Source organism: Polyodon spathula, chromosome 9, assembly GCF_017654505.1.
Source record: "Polyodon spathula isolate WHYD16114869_AA chromosome 9, ASM1765450v1, whole genome shotgun sequence".
In the NCBI taxonomy this organism is placed as follows: Eukaryota; Metazoa; Chordata; class Actinopteri; order Acipenseriformes; family Polyodontidae; genus Polyodon; species Polyodon spathula.
Window position 1 is genome coordinate 29,520,312 of NC_054542.1, and position 20,444 is coordinate 29,540,755.

At 36.3% G+C, this 20,444-nt stretch overlaps 2 protein-coding genes across 5 annotated transcripts in view; one reads left to right on the forward strand and one right to left on the reverse strand.

Annotated features, from left to right (window-relative positions):
- The first annotated feature begins 432 nt into the window (after positions 1 to 432).
- LOC121321069 (retinoschisin-like) lies at positions 433 to 13,588 on the forward strand. The gene is made up of 6 exons (XM_041259979.1): positions 433 to 481; positions 913 to 938; positions 1,234 to 1,339; positions 7,597 to 7,738; positions 10,211 to 10,406; positions 11,142 to 13,588. Exons 1-6 carry the CDS (start codon positions 433 to 435, stop codon positions 11,292 to 11,294), a joined length of 672 nt encoding a protein of 223 aa, XP_041115913.1. The 3' UTR covers positions 11,295 to 13,588.
- A 2,744-nt stretch (positions 13,589 to 16,332) lies between these two features.
- cdkl5 (cyclin-dependent kinase-like 5) overlaps positions 16,333 to 20,444 on the reverse strand; it is a 101,510-nt gene continuing 97,398 nt past the window's right edge. For all 4 annotated transcript variants that reach the window (XM_041259131.1, XM_041259132.1, XM_041259129.1 and 1 more), the window contains 2 exons: positions 20,121 to 20,285; positions 16,333 to 18,695 (listed from right to left, as the gene is read on the reverse strand). In XM_041259131.1, the coding sequence (XP_041115065.1) occupies positions 18,339 to 18,695; positions 20,121 to 20,285 (522 nt within the window). In that variant the 3' untranslated portion in view covers positions 16,333 to 18,338. The remainder of the gene's footprint in view (positions 18,696 to 20,120; positions 20,286 to 20,444) is intronic.

Below are 20,444 nucleotides of genomic sequence, written 5' to 3' on the forward strand. Positions count from 1 at the left end.
TTCTTTATAAACTGCATAGAGAATGGAGGTGCACAACAGGTATGATTTGTGGAATTATTTCATTAGCTACAAGCAGCTTAAGGTATTAAGATGTGACCGCTGTTTTTATCATTTAAATATACCCACATAGCATGGGGAATTCCATATTAAACAATGTCAATAGACTGCTTGGATAAATGCATTCAGGAAACACAGTTATCTTTTAGAATTACATTATTTTTTTGTATGACAAAGTATTTGGTAATGTTAAGTTTTTTTTTGTTTTTTTTTAGCTTTGATTCTCACTAGGAGAAGGTGCCAAATTGTAATGACTGGCCACTAACAGGAAAGGAAATAAGATAATGCCATTAGTGACGCGTGGATTATGGTAATCCAGTTGCCATTGCAAGGCTTGTCATTTACTCTGTGTCCATTCCAAAAACAAAAGGAAAGATGAAGATCAAGGTGGAAATCCTTCTGCTGCCCCTTCTCTTATGTCAAGGTATGTTTCAGCCTCTCCTTGCTGTGACACTACATCATTAGGACTGGGTGCTCAGGCATGCACAGGACTGAAGTTATGTCTTTTATAAGATTGTATAGAAAAGTGAAAAAAATGTCATGTGCTGGCACTTTGACAAAAAAAAAACTAGATGCCAAGACTGCATTGGGATTTGGTCTCCAACAAACTAGAAAGTGTCAAGATGTTAAATTTGTTCCTCAATTTCATTTTATTTTGGTTTAAAATAATGTCTGCGGTGGTTAGTTCACTTTGGTTTGTGGGTATCCATTTACTTACATCTTTAGTTTTTCAGTTACAAACCCTAATTACTTTGCTGTAAAGATTTTGTATTTTGAGTATGGACGTAGGTCTAATGTACAGCAATGTGTCTTGTGTTTCTCATTTCTGCAATGCACGCTGGCCTCTGTGAACAGCACTATTAAATGCGTATGCTCAAGAGGTAGGTGTCTCACTAATCCTGTTAACAGTGAAATTGGGGGTTTTAGTGTTTTCTTTTTATATATTAATTACAACAAAAGTACTGAAAGGAACTTAATCAATTAAATGACAATTACTTTCTAGATTTTTTTCTTCAATGTCTTCAATGTATTTCTAAATGTAACCACTTGGAATCCATAGTAATTGCACTAAGAATATTGACAAATAATTCTTAAAAAGGGTAATGGCAGTATGCAAATGAGATGGTTATTGTGCAATGTGTAACCATGTCATCTGCCATATCTCTACCTTTGCAGGATGAGGTGTTGGAGCAGTGGAAAGGCAATTCTTGCCAATGTGATTGTCAAGGGGAGCCCAGCTCGATCTGGTCGAGCAAAACCACAATGATGGAATGCATGCCAGGTGAGGTCTCCAGCCCATGCAGTTTCAGTAAACACATATCTAGTGGGTCAGACTTGTTTTAAAATAACTCATTAGTACTAGTATCAGTATAAGCACAAATCCCATCTATTCCTAAAGAGAAAATAGAGAAAAATTAAATTTTGAATTACCATGGAGAGAACTTATTCAGGCTGTCTTAATTCATTCACTCAGCAATGATTTTACATGAATTAGCTTCTTTATAAAAGAGGGACTGGTAACTAGTGGTGGTCGAATAATGGTTATGGCGGCGCATAACACATTTCTTACTTACTGTTACTTTATTGTGTTAAGAGGTGATGTCTTTTTTATTTTTGTTTTAAAGTTGTGGTGGATTTGTATGTTCCAGCACTTGCCAACACAGATGCTCCATTTTTATAGGTAGCTGGGTACAACCCAGAGCACACCTTGGATTAATTAGATCACTTTTGCAACCCATTTCAAATGTTTCATAGATAGTTACACTCATTTGTCAAAGCACTGTTTAACATTATGTTTATAAACATTTTCACAAAAGTGCCCTGAAAAAGGTTTTGTAAATAGGGTTACAATGTACAGCTATGACCAAAGGTTTGTAAGATTGAGACACAATTAAAATAAATAAATAATGATATGAACATAATTTAATCTTTTTTTTTTAATGTAATCAAAGAAACTACAAAATCATATTGCACAAGACTACCAGAAGCCATAATAGTAGTACAGTATTCCATGTTAGCTTTCGAATTGTCAGATTTTTCGTTAAGTACAGTACAAAACAGTATGTAATTCAATATGTTAACGTAACGCTATTCAACAGGTTTCATTCGGCATTATGAAGCTAAATTAATTATGTAGACTAAATTAATTCTGTTGACCTGATGCAATTTCAAACTAATTTAAACAGCCTTTAACTGATTCAATGTTTTTATTTGCAAATGTTTTACTCTTTTCTGCTCTTTTAGTCCAGGAGCTGTGATAAAACTTTTTGACTGCCAACCTGGGAGCTCCTCAATTTGGAATGTCTTTGCCAGTGTGATGTTGTTGCAACTGACAGAGAAAATTAGGCTCTGTCTTGTAGATATATATATATATATATATATATATATATATATATATATATATATATATATATATATATATATATATATGTTTGTTTTTTTGTTTATAAATATCTCCAGACAGGTGCAGCCATTTTCAGACAAATATAATAATAATAATAATAATAATAATAATAATAATAATAATAATAATAACAAATTAAAGAAGCTTGTTTTTTTACCTGCACACAAATCTACATAGATAAATGCCACGGGTCACACAGTGACCCAAAACATCTTATTTGTATACATGACCTGTTCTAAAAAAAAAAATAAACATCTCAAAGGTTCTGTTTTCTGTGTATAAATTATACCCCAACTTAGGAAAAGTCATAAAATATTATACAGAAAATGAAAAGAAAAATAGCATTTAAGCCAATTGGAAACTAGAGTCGGGTCAAATAGACCCAAAACCTAATAGAAGAGTTAACATATTGAATTACATAAGAAAGTTTACAAACGAGAGGAGGCCATTCGGCCCATCTTGCTCGTTTGGTTGTTAGTAGCTTATTGATCCCAAAATCTCATCAAGCAGCTTCTTGAAGGATCCCAGGGTGTCAGCTTCAACAACATTACTAGGGAGTTGATTCCAGACCCTCACAATTCTCTGTGTAAAAAAGTGTCTCCTATTTTCTGTTCTGAATGCCCCTTTTTCTAAACTCCATTTGTGACCCCTGGTCCTTGTTTCTTTTTTCAGGCTGAAAAAGTCCCTTGGGTCGACACTGTCAATACCTTTTAGAATTTTGAATGCTTGAATTAGGTCGCCACGTAGTCTTCTTTGTTCAAGACTGAACAGATTCAATTCTTTTAGCCTGTCTGCATATGACATGCCTTTTAAGCCCGGAATAATTCTGGTCGCTCTTCTTTGCACTCTTTCTAGAGCAGCAATATCTTTTTTATAGCGAGGTGACCAGAACTGAACACAATATTCAAGATGAGGTCTTACTAGTGCATTGTACAGTTTTAACATTACTTCCCTTGATTTAAATTCAACACTTTTCACAATGTATCCGAGCATCTTGTTAGCCTTTTTTATAGCTTCCCCACATTGTCTAGATGAAGACATTTCTGAGTCAACAAAAACTCCGAGGTCTTTTTCATAGATTCCTTCTCCAATTTCAATATCTCCCATATGATATTTATAATGTACATTTTTATTTCCTGCGTGCAGTACCTTACACTTTTCTCTATTAAATGTCATTTGCCATGTGTCTGCCCAGTTCTGAATCTTGTCTAGATCATTTTGAATGACCTTTGCTGCTGCAACAGTGTTTGCCACTCCTCCTACTTTTGTGTCGTCTGCAAATTTAACAAGTTTGCTTACTATACCAGAATCTAAATCATTAATGTAGATTAGGAATAGCAGAGGACCTAATACTGATCCCTGTGGTACACCGCTGGTTACCACACTCCATTCTGAGGTTTTTCCTCTAATCAGTACTTTCTGTTTTCTACATGTTAACCACTCCCTAATCCATGTACATGTGTTTCCTTGAATCCCAACTGCGTTCAGTTTGAGAATTAATCTTTTGTGCGGGACTTTGTCAAAAGCTTTCTGGAAATCTAAATAAACCATGTCATATGCTTTGCAATTATCCATTATCGATGTTGCATCCTCAAAAAAATCAAGCAAGTTAGTTAGGCACGATCTCCCTTTCCTAAAACCATGTTGACTGTCTCCCAGTACCCTGTTACCATATAGGTAATTTTCCATTTTGGATCTTATTATAGTTTCCATAAGTTTGCATATAATAGAAGTCAGGCTTACTGGTCTGTAGTTACCTGGTTCAGTTTTGTTTCCCTTTTTGTGGATCGGTATTACGTTTGCAATTTTCCAGTCTGTCGGTACCACCCCTGTGTCAAGAGACTGCTGCATGATCTTGGTTAGCGGTTTGTAAATTACTTCTTTCATTTCTTTGAGTACTACTGGGAGGATCTCATCCGGCCCAGGGGATTTGTTTATTTTAAGAGCTCCTAGTCCCTTTAACACTTCTGCCTCAGTTATGCTAAAGTTATTTAAAACTGGATAGGAACTGGATGACATGTGGGGCATGTTGTCAGTATCTTCCTTTGTAAAAACTTGTGAAAAGTAATCATTTAACATATTTGCTATTTTTTTTTCTTCATCTACGATTTTGCCATTTGTATCTCTTAAACATTTAATCTCCTCTTTGAATGTTCTCTTGCTGTTGTAATATTGGAAAAACATTTTGGAATTGGTTTTAGCTCCCTTAGCAATGTTTATTTCTATTTCTCTCTTGGCCTTTCTAACTTCCTTTTTGACTTGTGTTTGCAGTTCTGTGTACTCTTTCTGCGTACTTTCTTTTTGGTCCTTTTTTAATGCTCTCCAAAGTGCCTTTTTTCGCTGAATATTTTTTTAATTGATCTATTAAACCATTTTGGCAATTTAGTTTTACATTTAGATTTGTCTACTTTAGGGATATAATTGTTTTGCGCCTCTAGTACTACATTTTTGAAGAACAACCATCCTTCTTCTGTGGGTGTTTTCTCTATTTTACTCCAATCTACTTCTGTTAGTCTCTGTTTCATACCTTCATAGTTTGCTTTTCTAAAATTGTAAACCTTAGCTTTAGTCTTTACTTTTGGGGATTTAAAAAACACTTCAAATGAGACCATGTTATGGTCTGAGTTTGCCAGTGGTTCTCTGACCTCTGTTTTAGTTATTCTATCTTCGTTATTTGAAAAGACTAAATCAAGGCATGCCTCCCCTCTAGTGGGTGCCTTCACAAATTGTGTTAGGAAGCAGTCATTTGTCATTTCCACCATTTCAATTTCATCCTTCGTGCTACCCACCGGGTTTTCCCATTTTATTTGGGGGAAGTTGAAATCCCCCATTAGTATGGCTTCTCCTTTGCTACACACATTTCTAATGTCATTGTATAACAGATTATTGTGCTCACCGTCTGAATCTGGCGGTCTATAGCATGCTCCTATTATTATGCCTTTTGAATTTTTGTCTGTTATTCTGACCCATATTGATTCGGTTTTATTTTCTTTGTCCAGGTTTAACACCTGGGCTTCAAGACTGTTTCTTATGTATAGCGCTACCCCTCCTCCTCTTCTGTCCTGCCTGTCTTTCCTATACAGTGTATACCCACAAATATTATATTCGTCCCCATCACTCTCAGATAACCAAGTTTCAGTAACACCTATCACATCATAGTTACTTGTTAGTGCAGTAGCTTCAAGTTCTAGAATTTTGTTTCTGATACTTCTAGCATTTAGATAAATACATTTAATGGTTGTCTTACCTGAGTTGTTGTTCTTGTTTTGATGCGGTCTCCCTTCTGTTTTTTTGTTGATTTCTCCCCCCTTCCTTTCTAGTTTAAATGCTTCCGAACCTGCTCGAGGATCTTTTCTCCGAGTAGACTAGTTCCCTTGTTATTTAAATGCAGTCCATCCCGTCTATACAGATAGTCCTCGTTGTAGAATGTGGTCCAATGATCAAGATAGGTGAAGCCTTCCCGTGTGCACCACGTCTTCAGCCATGCGTTTTGATTAATTATTTCCAGCTGTCCATATGGTCCTTTGCAAGGTGCGGGTAGTATACCAGAAAATACCACAGTTTTGGTTTTCTCTTTTAATTTCCTTCCTAGCTCTCTGAATTTGTTTTGCAGGGATTTTGGTCTGTCTCTTCCAATGTTGTTTGTACCGATGTGGACGACTACTACTGGGTCGTCTCCTGTTCGTTCTAGGAGCCTGTCCACGTTTTCAGTGATGTGCTTGACCGAGGCTCCCGGAAGGCAGCACACTGTTGTAGTAAGGGGGTCCAAACTGCGAATTGAACTTGCTGTGTTTCTCAATATGGAGTCCCCAACAATCATGACCTCCCTTCTTTTTGCTGTCTGGTCACCACTGTCAATAGGGTCCTGGATGTTGTTCCTTTCATTCTCTTGTTGTTGGTTCTGCTCATCAAAATTCTGAAGTGACTCAAATCTGTTGGTTGTTTTGATTTCTGGTGGTTGTGTTTGACGAAGTTTCTTTTTTTCCCTGCTTCTGCCTACCTGAACCCAGCTGTTCTGACCTTCTATCTCCCTGGTGGCTTTCAGTCTGTTAGGGGTGATGCAGACTTCCATGAATTGTGGGTGTGCCAGTTCCTCAAGATCCTGTTGCTGTCTCACTTCTTCCAGCTCCATTTCTAGCATACTTACTAGTTTATGCAAATCCTGGATCGCGCGGCACTTTACGCACACTTGGTTTAGCTCCGCTGGGTTTTCTCGGATTTCCCACATCAAGCAGGTGTCACAGATTACTGGCTTGAAGACCATGTTGAGGTTTTTTTTTTTAAGTTTAGTTTCTTCTGCAGCTGTCAGCCTGCTTTCAAACTGCTTCGAAACTGCTCTGTACTTTTCCACGCCTGTACTTCTCCCACTCGCTGTCGCTGGGAAGACTGCCTCGTTTAACTGCGTTGTTCTGCTGTGCTGTTGGCTCCTCCCCTCGCCCGTGTCTCAAAACGGCGCTGAATTTGAATCAGCTGCTCCGAGTTTCAGCTTGTTTGTTATCAGAAAAACACACGCGGCTGTTTGACTTTGAGCTGCTGCTGTGTTTCCCCAATGTCCTCTGTTTTCTGATTAAAGCAATTCAAGATGCAATTTCTCCTTTCTGCTTCGAAACTGCTCTGTACTTTTCCACGCCTGTACTTCTCCCACTCGCTATCGCTTTGCAGTTTTCCATATACTTAACAAAAAACTGACAAAATACTGTACTACTATTATGGCTTCTGGTAGACTTTTGCAATATCATTTTATAGTTTATTTGATTAGATGATGTTAAAGAAAAGATCTAAATTATTTTCATATAGTTAGTTTTTAGTTCGTTTTTTTATTTACTATATTGATGTTCTTTGACATGTCTGTCTTTGCCTTATGATGCTTTAACACAGCATTAAGTATACTTACTATGTTTCACCACAGTAAAGGCATTCAATTACAAATGTGCCAATTAAAAGTGTTTTGTAATTTCTTCAGTATAGCTCTATAGATGTTGAACATAGAATACATTGAGAAATACGTTTCGTCGAAAACGTTTGTCATTGAATTTAAGTTTCTTTAAGTATTTAAAAAATGTACCACTATTGACTGTTTTAAGGGTAGGATTGAACTGAACACCCCGATCACCCAACCATGTCTTTTTCTCTAGAGTGCCCATATCACCGACCGCTGGGCTTTGAATCTGGAGCCGTCACACCAGACCAGATCAGCTGCGCCAGTGAGGATCAGTACACCGGGTGGTATTCCTCTTGGACGTCCAACAAGGCGAGACTCAACGGGCAGGGCTTCGGGTGAGTCTGCCCACTACAGACATCTACCAGCATTACCTTTCCGAACCACATTCTGCAATTCACAGAGTATTAGTCACACTTTTGTGTGGCGTGGTGTGCAGAATGTCACCATGAAGCAGTGGTTTCAGAACAACACAGATTTTGGAAAACCGCATTCCATATTTCCATCATGTTAAAGTTTGCAGTTTGCAAAATGTGGTCAAGAATCTCTCTTCTACCAAATTGTAGGGCACCAATATTGATAAAAAACACATGCTTTGTATTTATATATATATTATATATATAATATGCTATATTAATGATATGTACGCGCGCAAACAAATGCTTTGTATGCTAATACTGTTACAATACAAATGCAGTATTCAAGGTTTATTTTAAATTAAGATACAGAAAACTATATGCATACCAATCATTGTCAGTCTCCAAACACCACACACTTAAGTATTATTTAACCACTGTATTCATTGATTGGCGTTTAGGTACCAAAAGCTATTTGCATGCTGTATTAAGCGCCATAGGCCTTCCGTTTTGCATTATTTTAAGATGTGAACATGCATCAGCTGTTCATTACTTAGCTATTACTAATGTATTTTTAAAACGTGAATTTTCGGTATTATAAATGAGATGGCTTTGGGAAAACATAACATATATCCCCCCCTTCCAAACGTTCTGGGTATCTTGTGTTGTTGTTATAAGTCCCCAGACACACCTTTTCAACATTTGCCACCGCTAACTAAAAAAAAAAAAAGAACGTATACCGTAGCATTGCGAAACTGTGTCAATATGGCATTTCTATGTCCGAGGTTATGGCGAGGTAATGTACATTTAGTTGGAAGTTGTATTTATTTATTTATTTTTTAAATAAATAAAAAACAGACTACCTCTCCTCTGTGTCAAGCAGAGCTTCTGGTTTTCTGTGTTTTCGTCCGACTTTTCGCCTCGCCTTTCCAGATTAATTTCGCAATTAGCACATTTCTCAGTTTTAATTCATAAACCAAAACACATTAAACAGTGTTCAGAGTCATTTTAAAAGGAAAGTAGTTAAACACGACAAAAACACAGAAAAACTGGCGTGCTCAATATATTTTTCAGTACTAACTAGCATTTTGAAGCCTATTGTTTGTCAGATTACATTTTGAAATGAAAACAACAGATTTTGAAGCGTTTTGATAGATAAGGCTAAATCAAAAATAGCTATTTTAGAGGTATAAAACTAACGTAGCCTCATAAAGGTAGGTTTATGGTGCATCTCTACTTACGGTGGCACTGTCATAAGGGAGGCAGTGTCGGATGGGTTTGTTGTTTATCGGATAAGACACCAGATTGTCTAGAAAGTCTGCGCAGTGAAGTTTAGAAATATTTCGAATTTTAGATGCTGATGATGAAATAGTAAAACAATATAACAAGACCTTGTTTTACTCCATGGATATTGTGAAACTGAGCACCACTAAGTTAATGTAAGTTAATGATTTTCATATGTAAATATCTGCTGACGTCTGTATATTTGTTTCATATTGCAAATCTGTTATTATATTTTTGGGTGGTTTTTGTTGTTTATCGGATAAGACACCAGATTGTCTAGAAAGTCTGCGCAGTGAAGTTTAGAAATATTTCGAATTTTAGATGCTGATGATGAAATAGTAAAACAATATAACAAGACCTTGTTTTACTCCATGGATATTGTGAAACTGAGCACCACTAAGTTAATGTAAGTTAATGATTTTCATATGTAAATATCTGCTGACGTCTGTATATTTGTTTCATATTGCAAATCTGTTATTATATTTTTGGGTGGTTTTTCTTGACTTCGATATTATCGATAATGATGTACAATTTTCATGTCGTTGCCCACCCGAAGGATAAATTATGTATATTGATCAATGACACAATTCTACAGCAATAATCCATTGTACAAACACCCAATGTTTAATTGTCATTCACAGCCTGTCATTCCTTATATTGAGAAGAAACTGCTATTTTGTTCCAAACTCACTAGGTGGCGATGCAGGTTAATGTCCCCTCATTTAACGATGGTTTTTCACAGTGGCAGGATAAAGGGGTTTACAGAGCTGGTGAAGTATGCATGTGGTAGGAGAAACAGCCCAAGAAAGGTTTGATTAATGTAATGTAGTGAAATAAAGATGCAAAGACATGAATCATCTCACACTAGCACAACTATAGTCTTGCGTAATAATCAGCTATTGATTCAGCCATCAGGAAATGTTCTTTCTATCAGATGGAAATTATGTCACATGAAAATGATTACTTTCTTTGCATCTTGCACACAAATTCACTACACACACAGGGTTGGCACAGATGCAAAGAAAGTAATAATTTCTGGAGAGCAGACGCTGATACTGATGTGATTCAGCCATCAAAAAATGTATCAAAATGATACCAGATCCACACACATGATTTTAGTTGGAGACCCTTCATATCAGAATGAGTTGTGGTTTGTGGTGTCTGTTCCAGGTGCGCTTGGCTGTCCATGTTCCAGGACAGTAACCAGTGGCTGCAGATTGACCTGAAGGAAGTGAAGGTGATATCAGGCATTATCAGCCAGGGTCGCTGCGACGCTGACGAGTGGATAACCAAGTACAGTGTCCAGTACCGCACTGACGAGAACCTCAACTGGGTCTATTACAAAGATCAGACTGGAAACAACAGGGTGAGTGATAGGACCTGGACACACACACACACACACACACACGGGTTCTACCCTTGATGCACTGCCATTCACTTCAAGGGCGTCAAGTATTCCTATATGAAAAGACACACCCACGTGTTTAGCAGCTTGTGCCTTCACTTGACCCCCTGATGCATGAAGTAACTGAATACGCCATTCCCCTTTACTGTCATTGCTGAGGAAATATTACTTACTATGCAATGCACATTTACCAGTATGTTTGCATCATTTATGTTGTAAAATATTAGACCAACATACACACAAAAGCAAGGATTTACTAAATGATTTCATTCTATTCATAGATTTATTTAAAGAATTAGTTGTAATACAGTGCTTCCTTTATACCACGGAACAGGTTATAAGACAAGAACTATGATTTCCTGTTGCAGCGTTAAAGAAGGGGAGGGCTGGACATCTCTAAAGTTATACAGGATGTTAATATTAATCATCTATAATAATTGTTTTAACACCCTATAGCAATACTACAGTGGCCCTGAAGTGCAAAACACAACTACAAATTGAAAAACACAAATACAAAAGAAAACACACAAATAGAAATCTGTAAAGAATTACACAAAAACCTCATTATAACTTCTTAGTATTTACCTTTCCTGTGGTAACGTAAATATAATTGTTTTTTAGTTTTGTCAGACTTAACAATTGTTGTTTTATCCTTCCAAAAATTTTGATAGTTTTAGCCCTGTTTGGTTTCAATAGGTGTTCTATGGGAACTCTGACAGGACTTCTTCAGTACAGAACCTCCTTCGGCCCCCTGTCGTCTCCCGGTACATCAGGTTGCTGCCGCTGGGCTGGCACACACGCATCGCATTGAGAATGGAGCTGCTGGAGTGCATGAACAAGTGCGTCTGAGCCTGAACCACAGGCCTAGACTACACTTGTGCGAGTTCACCTTCAACAAAGTGGAACACAAAAACAAACAAAAAAATCCTAACAGGCTTCAAACAAGTTTTATAATTGAACATTTCAAACAAGGCCATGTTTGCTTATTCTAAAGGGCTAAATGTGTTATTTGGTACTCATTGGAATACAGCACTCTTCACATACTGCAAATTATACAATTTATTATTATTATTATTATTGTATTTTCAATAGACCCCTCACCCCCAAAAAACATTACAATTGCCTTGTGTTCAAAGACTTTTATTTGTCTTCCACTTTGGTAAGGGAAAGCTAGCAGTTAAAAGATTAAAAGGTGATTATTATGCAAACTATAATTGGTGCAATTGGTTTGGTTTACTGTATTCTGTACTGTAATAGAAGGGCCATCAAATAGCCACTGTTATCCAGTGTGCGTTGCAGTGTTTTTTTCTAATCCTCAGCAAGGCCATGTCTTCAGGTTATCTGATGTTAAGAATGATCCCGTGTACAGTATTTAAAAAAGTCATGATGGTTCAATAAACATTTAACTACTCTTGTACTTGACTTGAACTTAATTTCATTCATTGTAAACCAATGTTTGCATCTTTAAAGGGAACCAACAGAGTTGCTATTAAGATCCAACCACTATTAACTTTGTACTCTTATTAGATTCCGGAAAATACAAATAAAATAAAAATGTCAGGCTGCTTTCACTGTACTGAAGTGTATTCTTCTAGATGACATCATTACAATAATGTTATACTGTTGTAAAGTGGCATGCTTTGACAAATATATACAAGGGTTTAAAGTTGCAGTTTTTACTGTAGTACACCAGGGGGGCACATTTTGTTTTAATAATTGGTAGTCCATGCAGTCTGCATTCCTGTCATTCTTGTACAACTACGACATGTTATTTTACTGTGATACGGAGTTAAAAAATGACTTGGTGTTTTAGTGTATTGTTTTCTTTGTAAACTTAATTTTTGTCATCTCAGTAAGTTATAAGCTATAGGGAGGTTACAAGGAGGTAAGCTGGCTATCTTTGTTGTGTGTGAATCAAGAGAAACTATTTTAGACCTGCAGTGAGAAACAAACTCTATTCAGATTAATAATAATAATAATAATAATAATAATAATAAAAACACTGAATACAGCTGCAACCTTATAGTGCAAAACCTGCGTTTAATAAAGACACGTTTTGCAATGTCCATTCAAAAATACATTGTGCTTAGTAAAAATGAACAATTTCCATGCCAACCACTGGTTAAATAAACATGGTGATTATTATTATTCTATACAGTGACAATATAAATGTACATAACCCAATAAATGAAAACATGCCAGGTACACTGTACAAATAAAGGAAAAGAAAAAAGAAGAAAAAGAAAACCACATGATACACATGGACTTTATAAACACTTTACAAATGTGTTCTGCTTTGTATCAGTTCTGGAACACAAAGTCAGGTTTTGATGAACCAGCAGTGTGGCTGACACATTACATTCAGCGCTACAGAGAAACGGGAGACCTCACAAGCACTTGACTTGGAACACTACAACCTCTGGATTCTCCTGGATCTCTATTTTTTTTGTGTGCATATTCGCAGTTGTGAAAATAAAGTAAGTTAAAAACAATAAGAACAAAACAGTAATTTTTTTAAATATAAAACACACCGTATAATGCGCTTGACTGAGCATTCACAGGTTATATCTTGTCTAAAGTGCACCTCCTGTATGCTACCCTATCACAAACACCATCTTATACTGCAGCAGTCTGCACGTACAGGAACACCTTACTAAGTGAACACCGGCTAAAAGAACACCATTGTGGCGAAACTGAACTTTCCCATTGTAAGCGCTCCGCCTAAAAGAACATGAATTTTGCTTAAAAGAACACCTTTTTGAAACCGATATTCGTTCACAACTGATACAGTAATGTTTTCTAACCTGATAACTCATCAATCATGCAAACTTAAATTCAAATGGTTTATTCAATATTTTCTAAACTGACTTGTCATCATGAGTGTCTGAGGCACACCGATTGGTTTATTCAATCTTTCCAGAACTGCCGTCATTATAATCTTTGCCTCGTTTTGTATTCTGATTTCCACGAGTTCACCTCGTCGCTACAAAATGGCATGTAAACAAACGGCAAAATGCACCGCTGTTTCTCTATCTACAAAAGCTGGAAATTGTTTTCATAATCCATAACTGCTGCTGTATTTTTTTTTTTACGTGTGGTGCTGCGTTAATTTAATTATTATCGTTACTTTATTATTATCGTTTATTAACATACACTTGCCTATTGCTTTTCTTACTTATTCTGTTCATTTCACATGTTGATCCACACGCGTCATGACAAGTAATACATATTTACTTATTTATTTATAAATTCATATTGTGTCTGGTGGCTAACTCCGTCTTAGAGAAGACTTCTGCTATAAAAACACTTTGCTTGCTTCCCGAGGGGTGTTCTCTTAGCCGGAGACTACTGTATATAAAATACTATTACCCAAGTATAATGCATACCAGCATGGTATATAGCACACAAACGGTATGTAACACACTAATATTTGTAAAAGGGTGCACGTTATATTGCAACAAATACGGTAGTGTGCCGAATGAAATGGGATGAGCTCAACAAATACTACAAAAAGGGTGTGACTCAATCCCATTCCATATATGTCAATCAGGTACAATCTAAATTCTTGAAAATAATATTTAATCCACACTTGTAGATTACAACATATTTTTGCAAGACAGGAATCTTATTCCATTTTAACTGTAGTAAAGGATAAAGTTTCAAAATAATAATGAAAAACAAACACCCTTAAGACAACAACAGAAATCAAAAATAAAAAAAAAAAAAAAAAATTAAGAATGGGACTTACACTAATGGCCTCAATTGTGATCCATGGGGGAGGGAGGTTTGGAATAAAATGGTTTACCTTGTGAAAAAGTAAAAGTACTTTGATGGCTTGTATCACAGACCCTGATCAGAACAAAACTTACCTAAAATAAGACCTTCCCTTAAAGTAACATTATGCAGACCAAGATTAATACTAACCAAACGAAACCAGCAGGCAGACCTGGGGTCAATTCTAATTCTAATTGCAATTACAGCACAATCGTTTGCTGAAATTGCAATTACAGTTACAATGCTATTTTGTTCAATTACAATTCGATACAATTATGCTGCAGTAGTTTGAATTATAATTACACTAAAAAGTAACACAAATAGCTCTAGACATGAACATGTTTACTCTGTTTATTCTACCAAGCAGTTATCACAGGTGCAAATACAGAAACATACTATATAATATTTTCTCAAACGAATGGGTCATTAAAAGTGGTTTAAAATACAAGAAGAATGTTCGCTCAATGTAAAACACAACATGGAACTGAGAATGATTAAGTTTGTAAAGGTATGTAATTGATCGATTATAAGGTAATGACAATTAGAATTACAAATGCAATTCCGCAGGTGTGCCAAGGTTCAACTCCAATTACATTCTAATTGCAATGAATCACAAATTACACAATTATAATGTAATTGACCGCAGGTCTGCCAGCAGGGAGTTATTTAAACCAGCAAGTCTATAATAGACTTTAAAAACTAAGGAGTTTTGTGAACAGGGCCTTCTAAAAAAATCTAAATGTGTAAAGAATGAATTATCCCACATGCAGGTCAGATTCTTAAGCTGTGTTTTCAATGCCCTAGGTCCTGTTTTGCAGACCATTTAAACAAGCACACTGCTCCCTGCTGTTTGTGAGTGTTTCACAAGGATCGCTAACCCCTTAAGGACTATGCCAAGCTCTCTTTTAAGTTGTCCCCATACAGTGTCATTTCCTAACCATTCCTGACCACCACGCCATTTGAAATCCCAACAATTCTGTAACATTTTTACATAACCACTTTACATAGTTCCAGTTATCTTTAACATATTTGTGTCTATAATACATTTTTGGAAATTCTATCAATAAAATGTGGCTGAGCTGTTAAAAAGATAGCGTCCGTAGTTTTTGAGGTTCCCAGCTAGGAGAAAGGCATTATTTTTGTCCATTTAAAATGTAACATTTTTGGATAGTGTTAAATGTGATTTGCCCTGCTCTTTTCAGATACCACGTCACATGGCAATGCATTCTAAACAAAAAACAAAAAAATTAAAAACAAAAAAAAAAATGCTTCTTACTACTTTTTCAATCTTAGAAAGCAGCAACTGTAAGAAGATTGACATTTGAGACAACTTTACATAAGCCATCAAAGTACCTAGACTTGTTATAAAGAAGAAGGCAACCCCTTTTATTTACTAATGACAAGGCTCTGTATGTCACAGCAAGTTAAAAAGCCAACAATCAGCTCATTAGCTTATTCTAATATATGATGCAGCTGTAAAAAAAAATAAAAATAAATAAGAAACCTTTAGTTAACTTTTTGGCTATCCCTGAAAACTATTGTGAAAAAAAAAAAAAAAAAAAATCTGTTTTCATTTATGATTCTTTCTGGCACACGAACACACACACAAAACACATTTTTAGAATGTTTTAAATCAAAGTGTCTTGAAAGAAAATGGATAGCAGTCACCCTTTTTTGTTTTTTGGAGCTTTCACTAAAGTTTGTCTATAAAGTTTTATAAATACTTACCAAAGAAATGATCACACATTGGTATTAATATAATACACTATGTTGTTCAATGTAACAATTAGAAAAGACATGAACCTCTGTAAAATATAACAGCCGATATATATATATATATATATATATATATATATATATATATATATATATATATATATATATATACACACACACACACACAGTTAACACATGTGGCAAACACAGTTTGTGTCATACATTACAAAAGTATGTGTCCACTGTACAGATCAGGCAGTGTCTAGTCGTCATTGATTTAATATATCATATATATATATATATATATATATATATATATATATATATATATATATATATATATATATATATATATATATATATCATATCACTTAATACAAAGAGAAGATAAATAAAGTTGCTATTCTGACTCTATAAAGCCTGTATTTAAAGTGCATCTTCAAGGAAACTGGTAAAGACTTTACTGAACTATATTTGTTTTTTATAAAATACAGTTCGACCAGTTATCACTTGTTATTGGAACCAAAGCACTGATAGTGGTTGTTTTCTGTCACAGACTGCTGAGTAAAGATGGGTCACACATGATTTAAACAAACTACGTATAAACTTTGGGGGGAATTAGCTGTAAAATGCACAGCTACTAGTCTTTATAAAACAGAAATGTTTAATGTCCTTTCAAGCAAATGTACTGTTGAACCATTAAGATACGTCTATAACATGGTATTAAAACATCACAATATCTGATTACACAATACTAGTGGAAAGCTTTGTGATGTGAAAATTAATTATCAAGCTTATTAAAATACCTTAATTACATCCTTTATATAACACTACTGCTATAGCCTGTTCATATTAACAAGCGTACAGTGCTATTCATAACTTTCTTTTCAACACATTTCAAAGTGTATTAGTTATTATAACTGATCATTAATGTACAAGGTTAACAATGCATGGTACAGATCTGATCTTGTTAATATTGTATATAATCTTTCCCACCTTGACTAATTGCTTGTTGCTAAGCAATCGCTTATGACGTCTTCACAACCTATTAATAATCCGCTGTACCAGAAAATGACACAGTATGCTGGGAACAGTGTGACCTTGGTGGTCCAGCAAGCCACAAAAATACGTTTTGCTTAAGGCAAGGCTGCACTATTAGGTTGTGTGTGCCTAAGCATTCAGAGACCCCCTGCTTATCAGGTCCTGCTCTGTGTAATGCTGTGAAGTACTATAGTAAATAGATTAGCTTATTCAATTCTTTGTCTGCGTAAATAAATTGGGGTTGGTGATCTAAATAGTGGTACATCTTAAAAAACTGTTTCAATCCTGCTGGTGTTTCAACAAGGATGAAGCATCACTAAACACAAGTATAATGAGGTCAGCAACAGAGCAGGTTTCTACATTTTGGGTGGATTTAAGATCTGCCGGTCTTTCAAATCATTATAATAGACCTTCTTTGATCACCAACTGCTAGTCTACTTAGCCCCCCTCCTAATAAAAGACCTATGAAATAAATGCAATAGTTTATAACTGCAGTTATTAGCACCCACCAGAATGTAGGCCTGCTTCTGTGACAGAAAACAGGCCTCCAAGTCACTGTGTTAAGGTTATAAAAAAGCATGGCATACTTTATATTGTCACTACAATACTTGTTCTGAAAACCTAGGTTAATATTTAGAATAAACACGCCTGACGAAATATATAACTTGTTACTGGGTTGTTTTTTTTTTTTTTGTGTATATAAACTGAAGCTGTTGCACTCTTTTATCCACTACATTTTAAAATTGCCTTATTTTTATAATTATTGTTATTATTTTAAACCGTAACCTATTTATAATATAACAAGAAAGTAATAATTAGAACATCATATATAATATTACAAAGTCTATCAAATATGGAAGCTTAAAAAAATTAAGACATACATATAGATATTCACCCTTGAGGAAAGGGTGCACCTGCTTCAGAAGCCTGACTTTAGTTTCACCTCCTAATCAACAAACACAACATTAATGGGACAGGGCTAGAAAGATTCACTCGCCCTGCACAGAGTCCTGTTTTGCTTAAAACAACCTGATTTGATTTGTCACTTCAATTATACACTGCCAGCAGTCTCAGCAACCAGACTATCTCTTAATCTGCTCTGGACTAATCAAGACTAATTACAGGAGTTATACAACCAGTAATAAGTCTCGCCTGAGAGTCTGTAAACCTTTAAGTGATGAACCTGTAGGAAGAGAACCATTTACTTTATCAGTTCAGAGCAGATTTTAGCATCGCCCTGATTGATTGGACTGCTGTCCACTCACACACCTCTAAACTTGGTAGTTCTATAAAAACAAGACTGGGCACAGAGTGGTTTTGCACAGTGAATGTGTCTAGCCCTGAAAGGGGGGGGGGGTTATACTACAGGGCTGTTTCCTTCAGGTCATTGAGGTTTGGCATCCGGGAACGAGATGATCGGCTAAAGCTGTGCCCATTCTGGCTGCTTTGCGGAGGCATTTGTTCAGGATAGGGGGTCCCATCGCCGCTTTTGCGGTTCACAGCCGGCACATGCCAGCCGGGCTCCATCTGTCCTGGCAGCTGGAAGGTCTGCCTGCTCTTGGATTGTGAGGAGCTACTGCTGGGGTGCCCACGGCCCTCACTAAAACCCCCTTTAGAAGGCTGGTTTGGAAGGGGCTGGAAGCGCATTTCAGAGGGGACCGAGTGGTTGGTGGAGGAAGAAAGGTGGAGAAGCTTTCGGAGGGACCTCAATGGCTGGCTCTAAAAGGGAACAAAGAAAGGAAAAGAAAGAGAACGATCAAACTCAGGAACCTACAAAGGGATGGAGTAATATCTTCTACAAGGAGGTTGTTTCTTTCTTTCTTTCTTTTTCTTTCTTTCTTTCAGTCTTTTAGTCTACTATTTTCTCAAATTCATTAGATGTGTTAACACTAGAAGGACCGGAGATATACTCATACCTAGAATGCCTGCAGCAGTCTTTCTGACGGCTGTATTCAAAACATTGTCAATAGTATAACGAAAGGAGAAACAGCTGGATGTAATTAGTTTTTTTAATTTTTTTATTGAGTACGTAACATAAACATCTGAACATATATATGAACATTTATTTTACAAATCAAAACAAGAAAATGTAAATAAATAAATATCTGAACAGACATCGGTTTACAACATACACATTTATAAAACTGAAACAATAGCAGTATATTTTTAGCTTTTCAACAGCAATCAGTTTATTATCAGATGCTCAAAAGCAACTGAACAATGTAGATAAATAAACTTAGAAACATTTTACAGAAGGTATTCCTTTGCCTTGAGTCTAAGGCTGTTCAAAATCAATACCGATAATGCGCTTTTCAACGCCACCTTTCTGCACAGGGCACAGCTGCCCAGAGTTTTATTTTTATTACACTTGCCAACCTGGCATTGCCATCTCTTGCGGCTCTCACTGGGGTTTCCAGCTTCAGCTGTGGGTACATGCTTGGGAGTCTCCCTCTGTTCCAAACGCTTCTTGCGAAGTTCCTGTCCTAACTGTAAAATATATTCTCTCCTTGGTAAATTCTTCTCTGTGCATTCTTTGTAAAGTACCCAGGAGTTGATGGCTGCTAGGTCCAATGCGTTGTAAAACTCCACGGTCTCTGGTATTTATTTTCACTAGTCCCGATGCTAATTGACTTACCAAAACAGCACAGCTGACAAGCAGGCGCCAACCTTTGAAAAGGCTGATTGAAAAACAATAGACTGTCAGTCATTCACTCGGGCAGAGAGTAGAGACTAATCTAATTACAGCTAAACGCATTGCGGACTAGTAAATAAAAATAATAAAAGTAGAATACCATTCTGTATAATCACAATGCAACTGTTTTCTGTATGGCCGTCATTGTGACTGCTCCCAGGGCTTTTAGGTATATATAATATATATATATATATATATATATATATATATATATATATATATATATATATATATGTAATATAGCTCCTTTATTTCTGCACTCCCGCGTTTCATGCTTTGTGATAATATTCAATAAATACGGACAGAAAGGTACATGAACGCACAGCCCCATATGTGTTACACGACTGGAGAAAATTACATTTAAAACCGCCAAAATGACTCCTGTGGGGCTTCTAGTGTTAAAGAGGGTCTTGATATGAAATTAACACATTATCAAATGGGTGAACGATTACCTGAGAATGGACTTCTGTCATCTTATCAGGATGCCAGTCCCTGTCTCTGTCCCTCTCCCTGTCTCGGTCCCGGTCCCGATCCCTGCTTCTGTGTCTGCTGCTTTGATGATTAGATCGGATGGCCTTCTGTATTGCCAGATGATCTTGCCCATCGCTGCCGGGTACCTGGGGTGGAGGACAGAGTGACAACACAAACCTATGTTGCTTTCAGTAGGGGCTACAGTGAAATTGCAATAACACTTTATGCAAAAGCAATTTATTCCAAAACCTGTTCAGACAACCCAGTTTTGTGGAACGGTCCCATACTGGAATTGGTGGGTCACT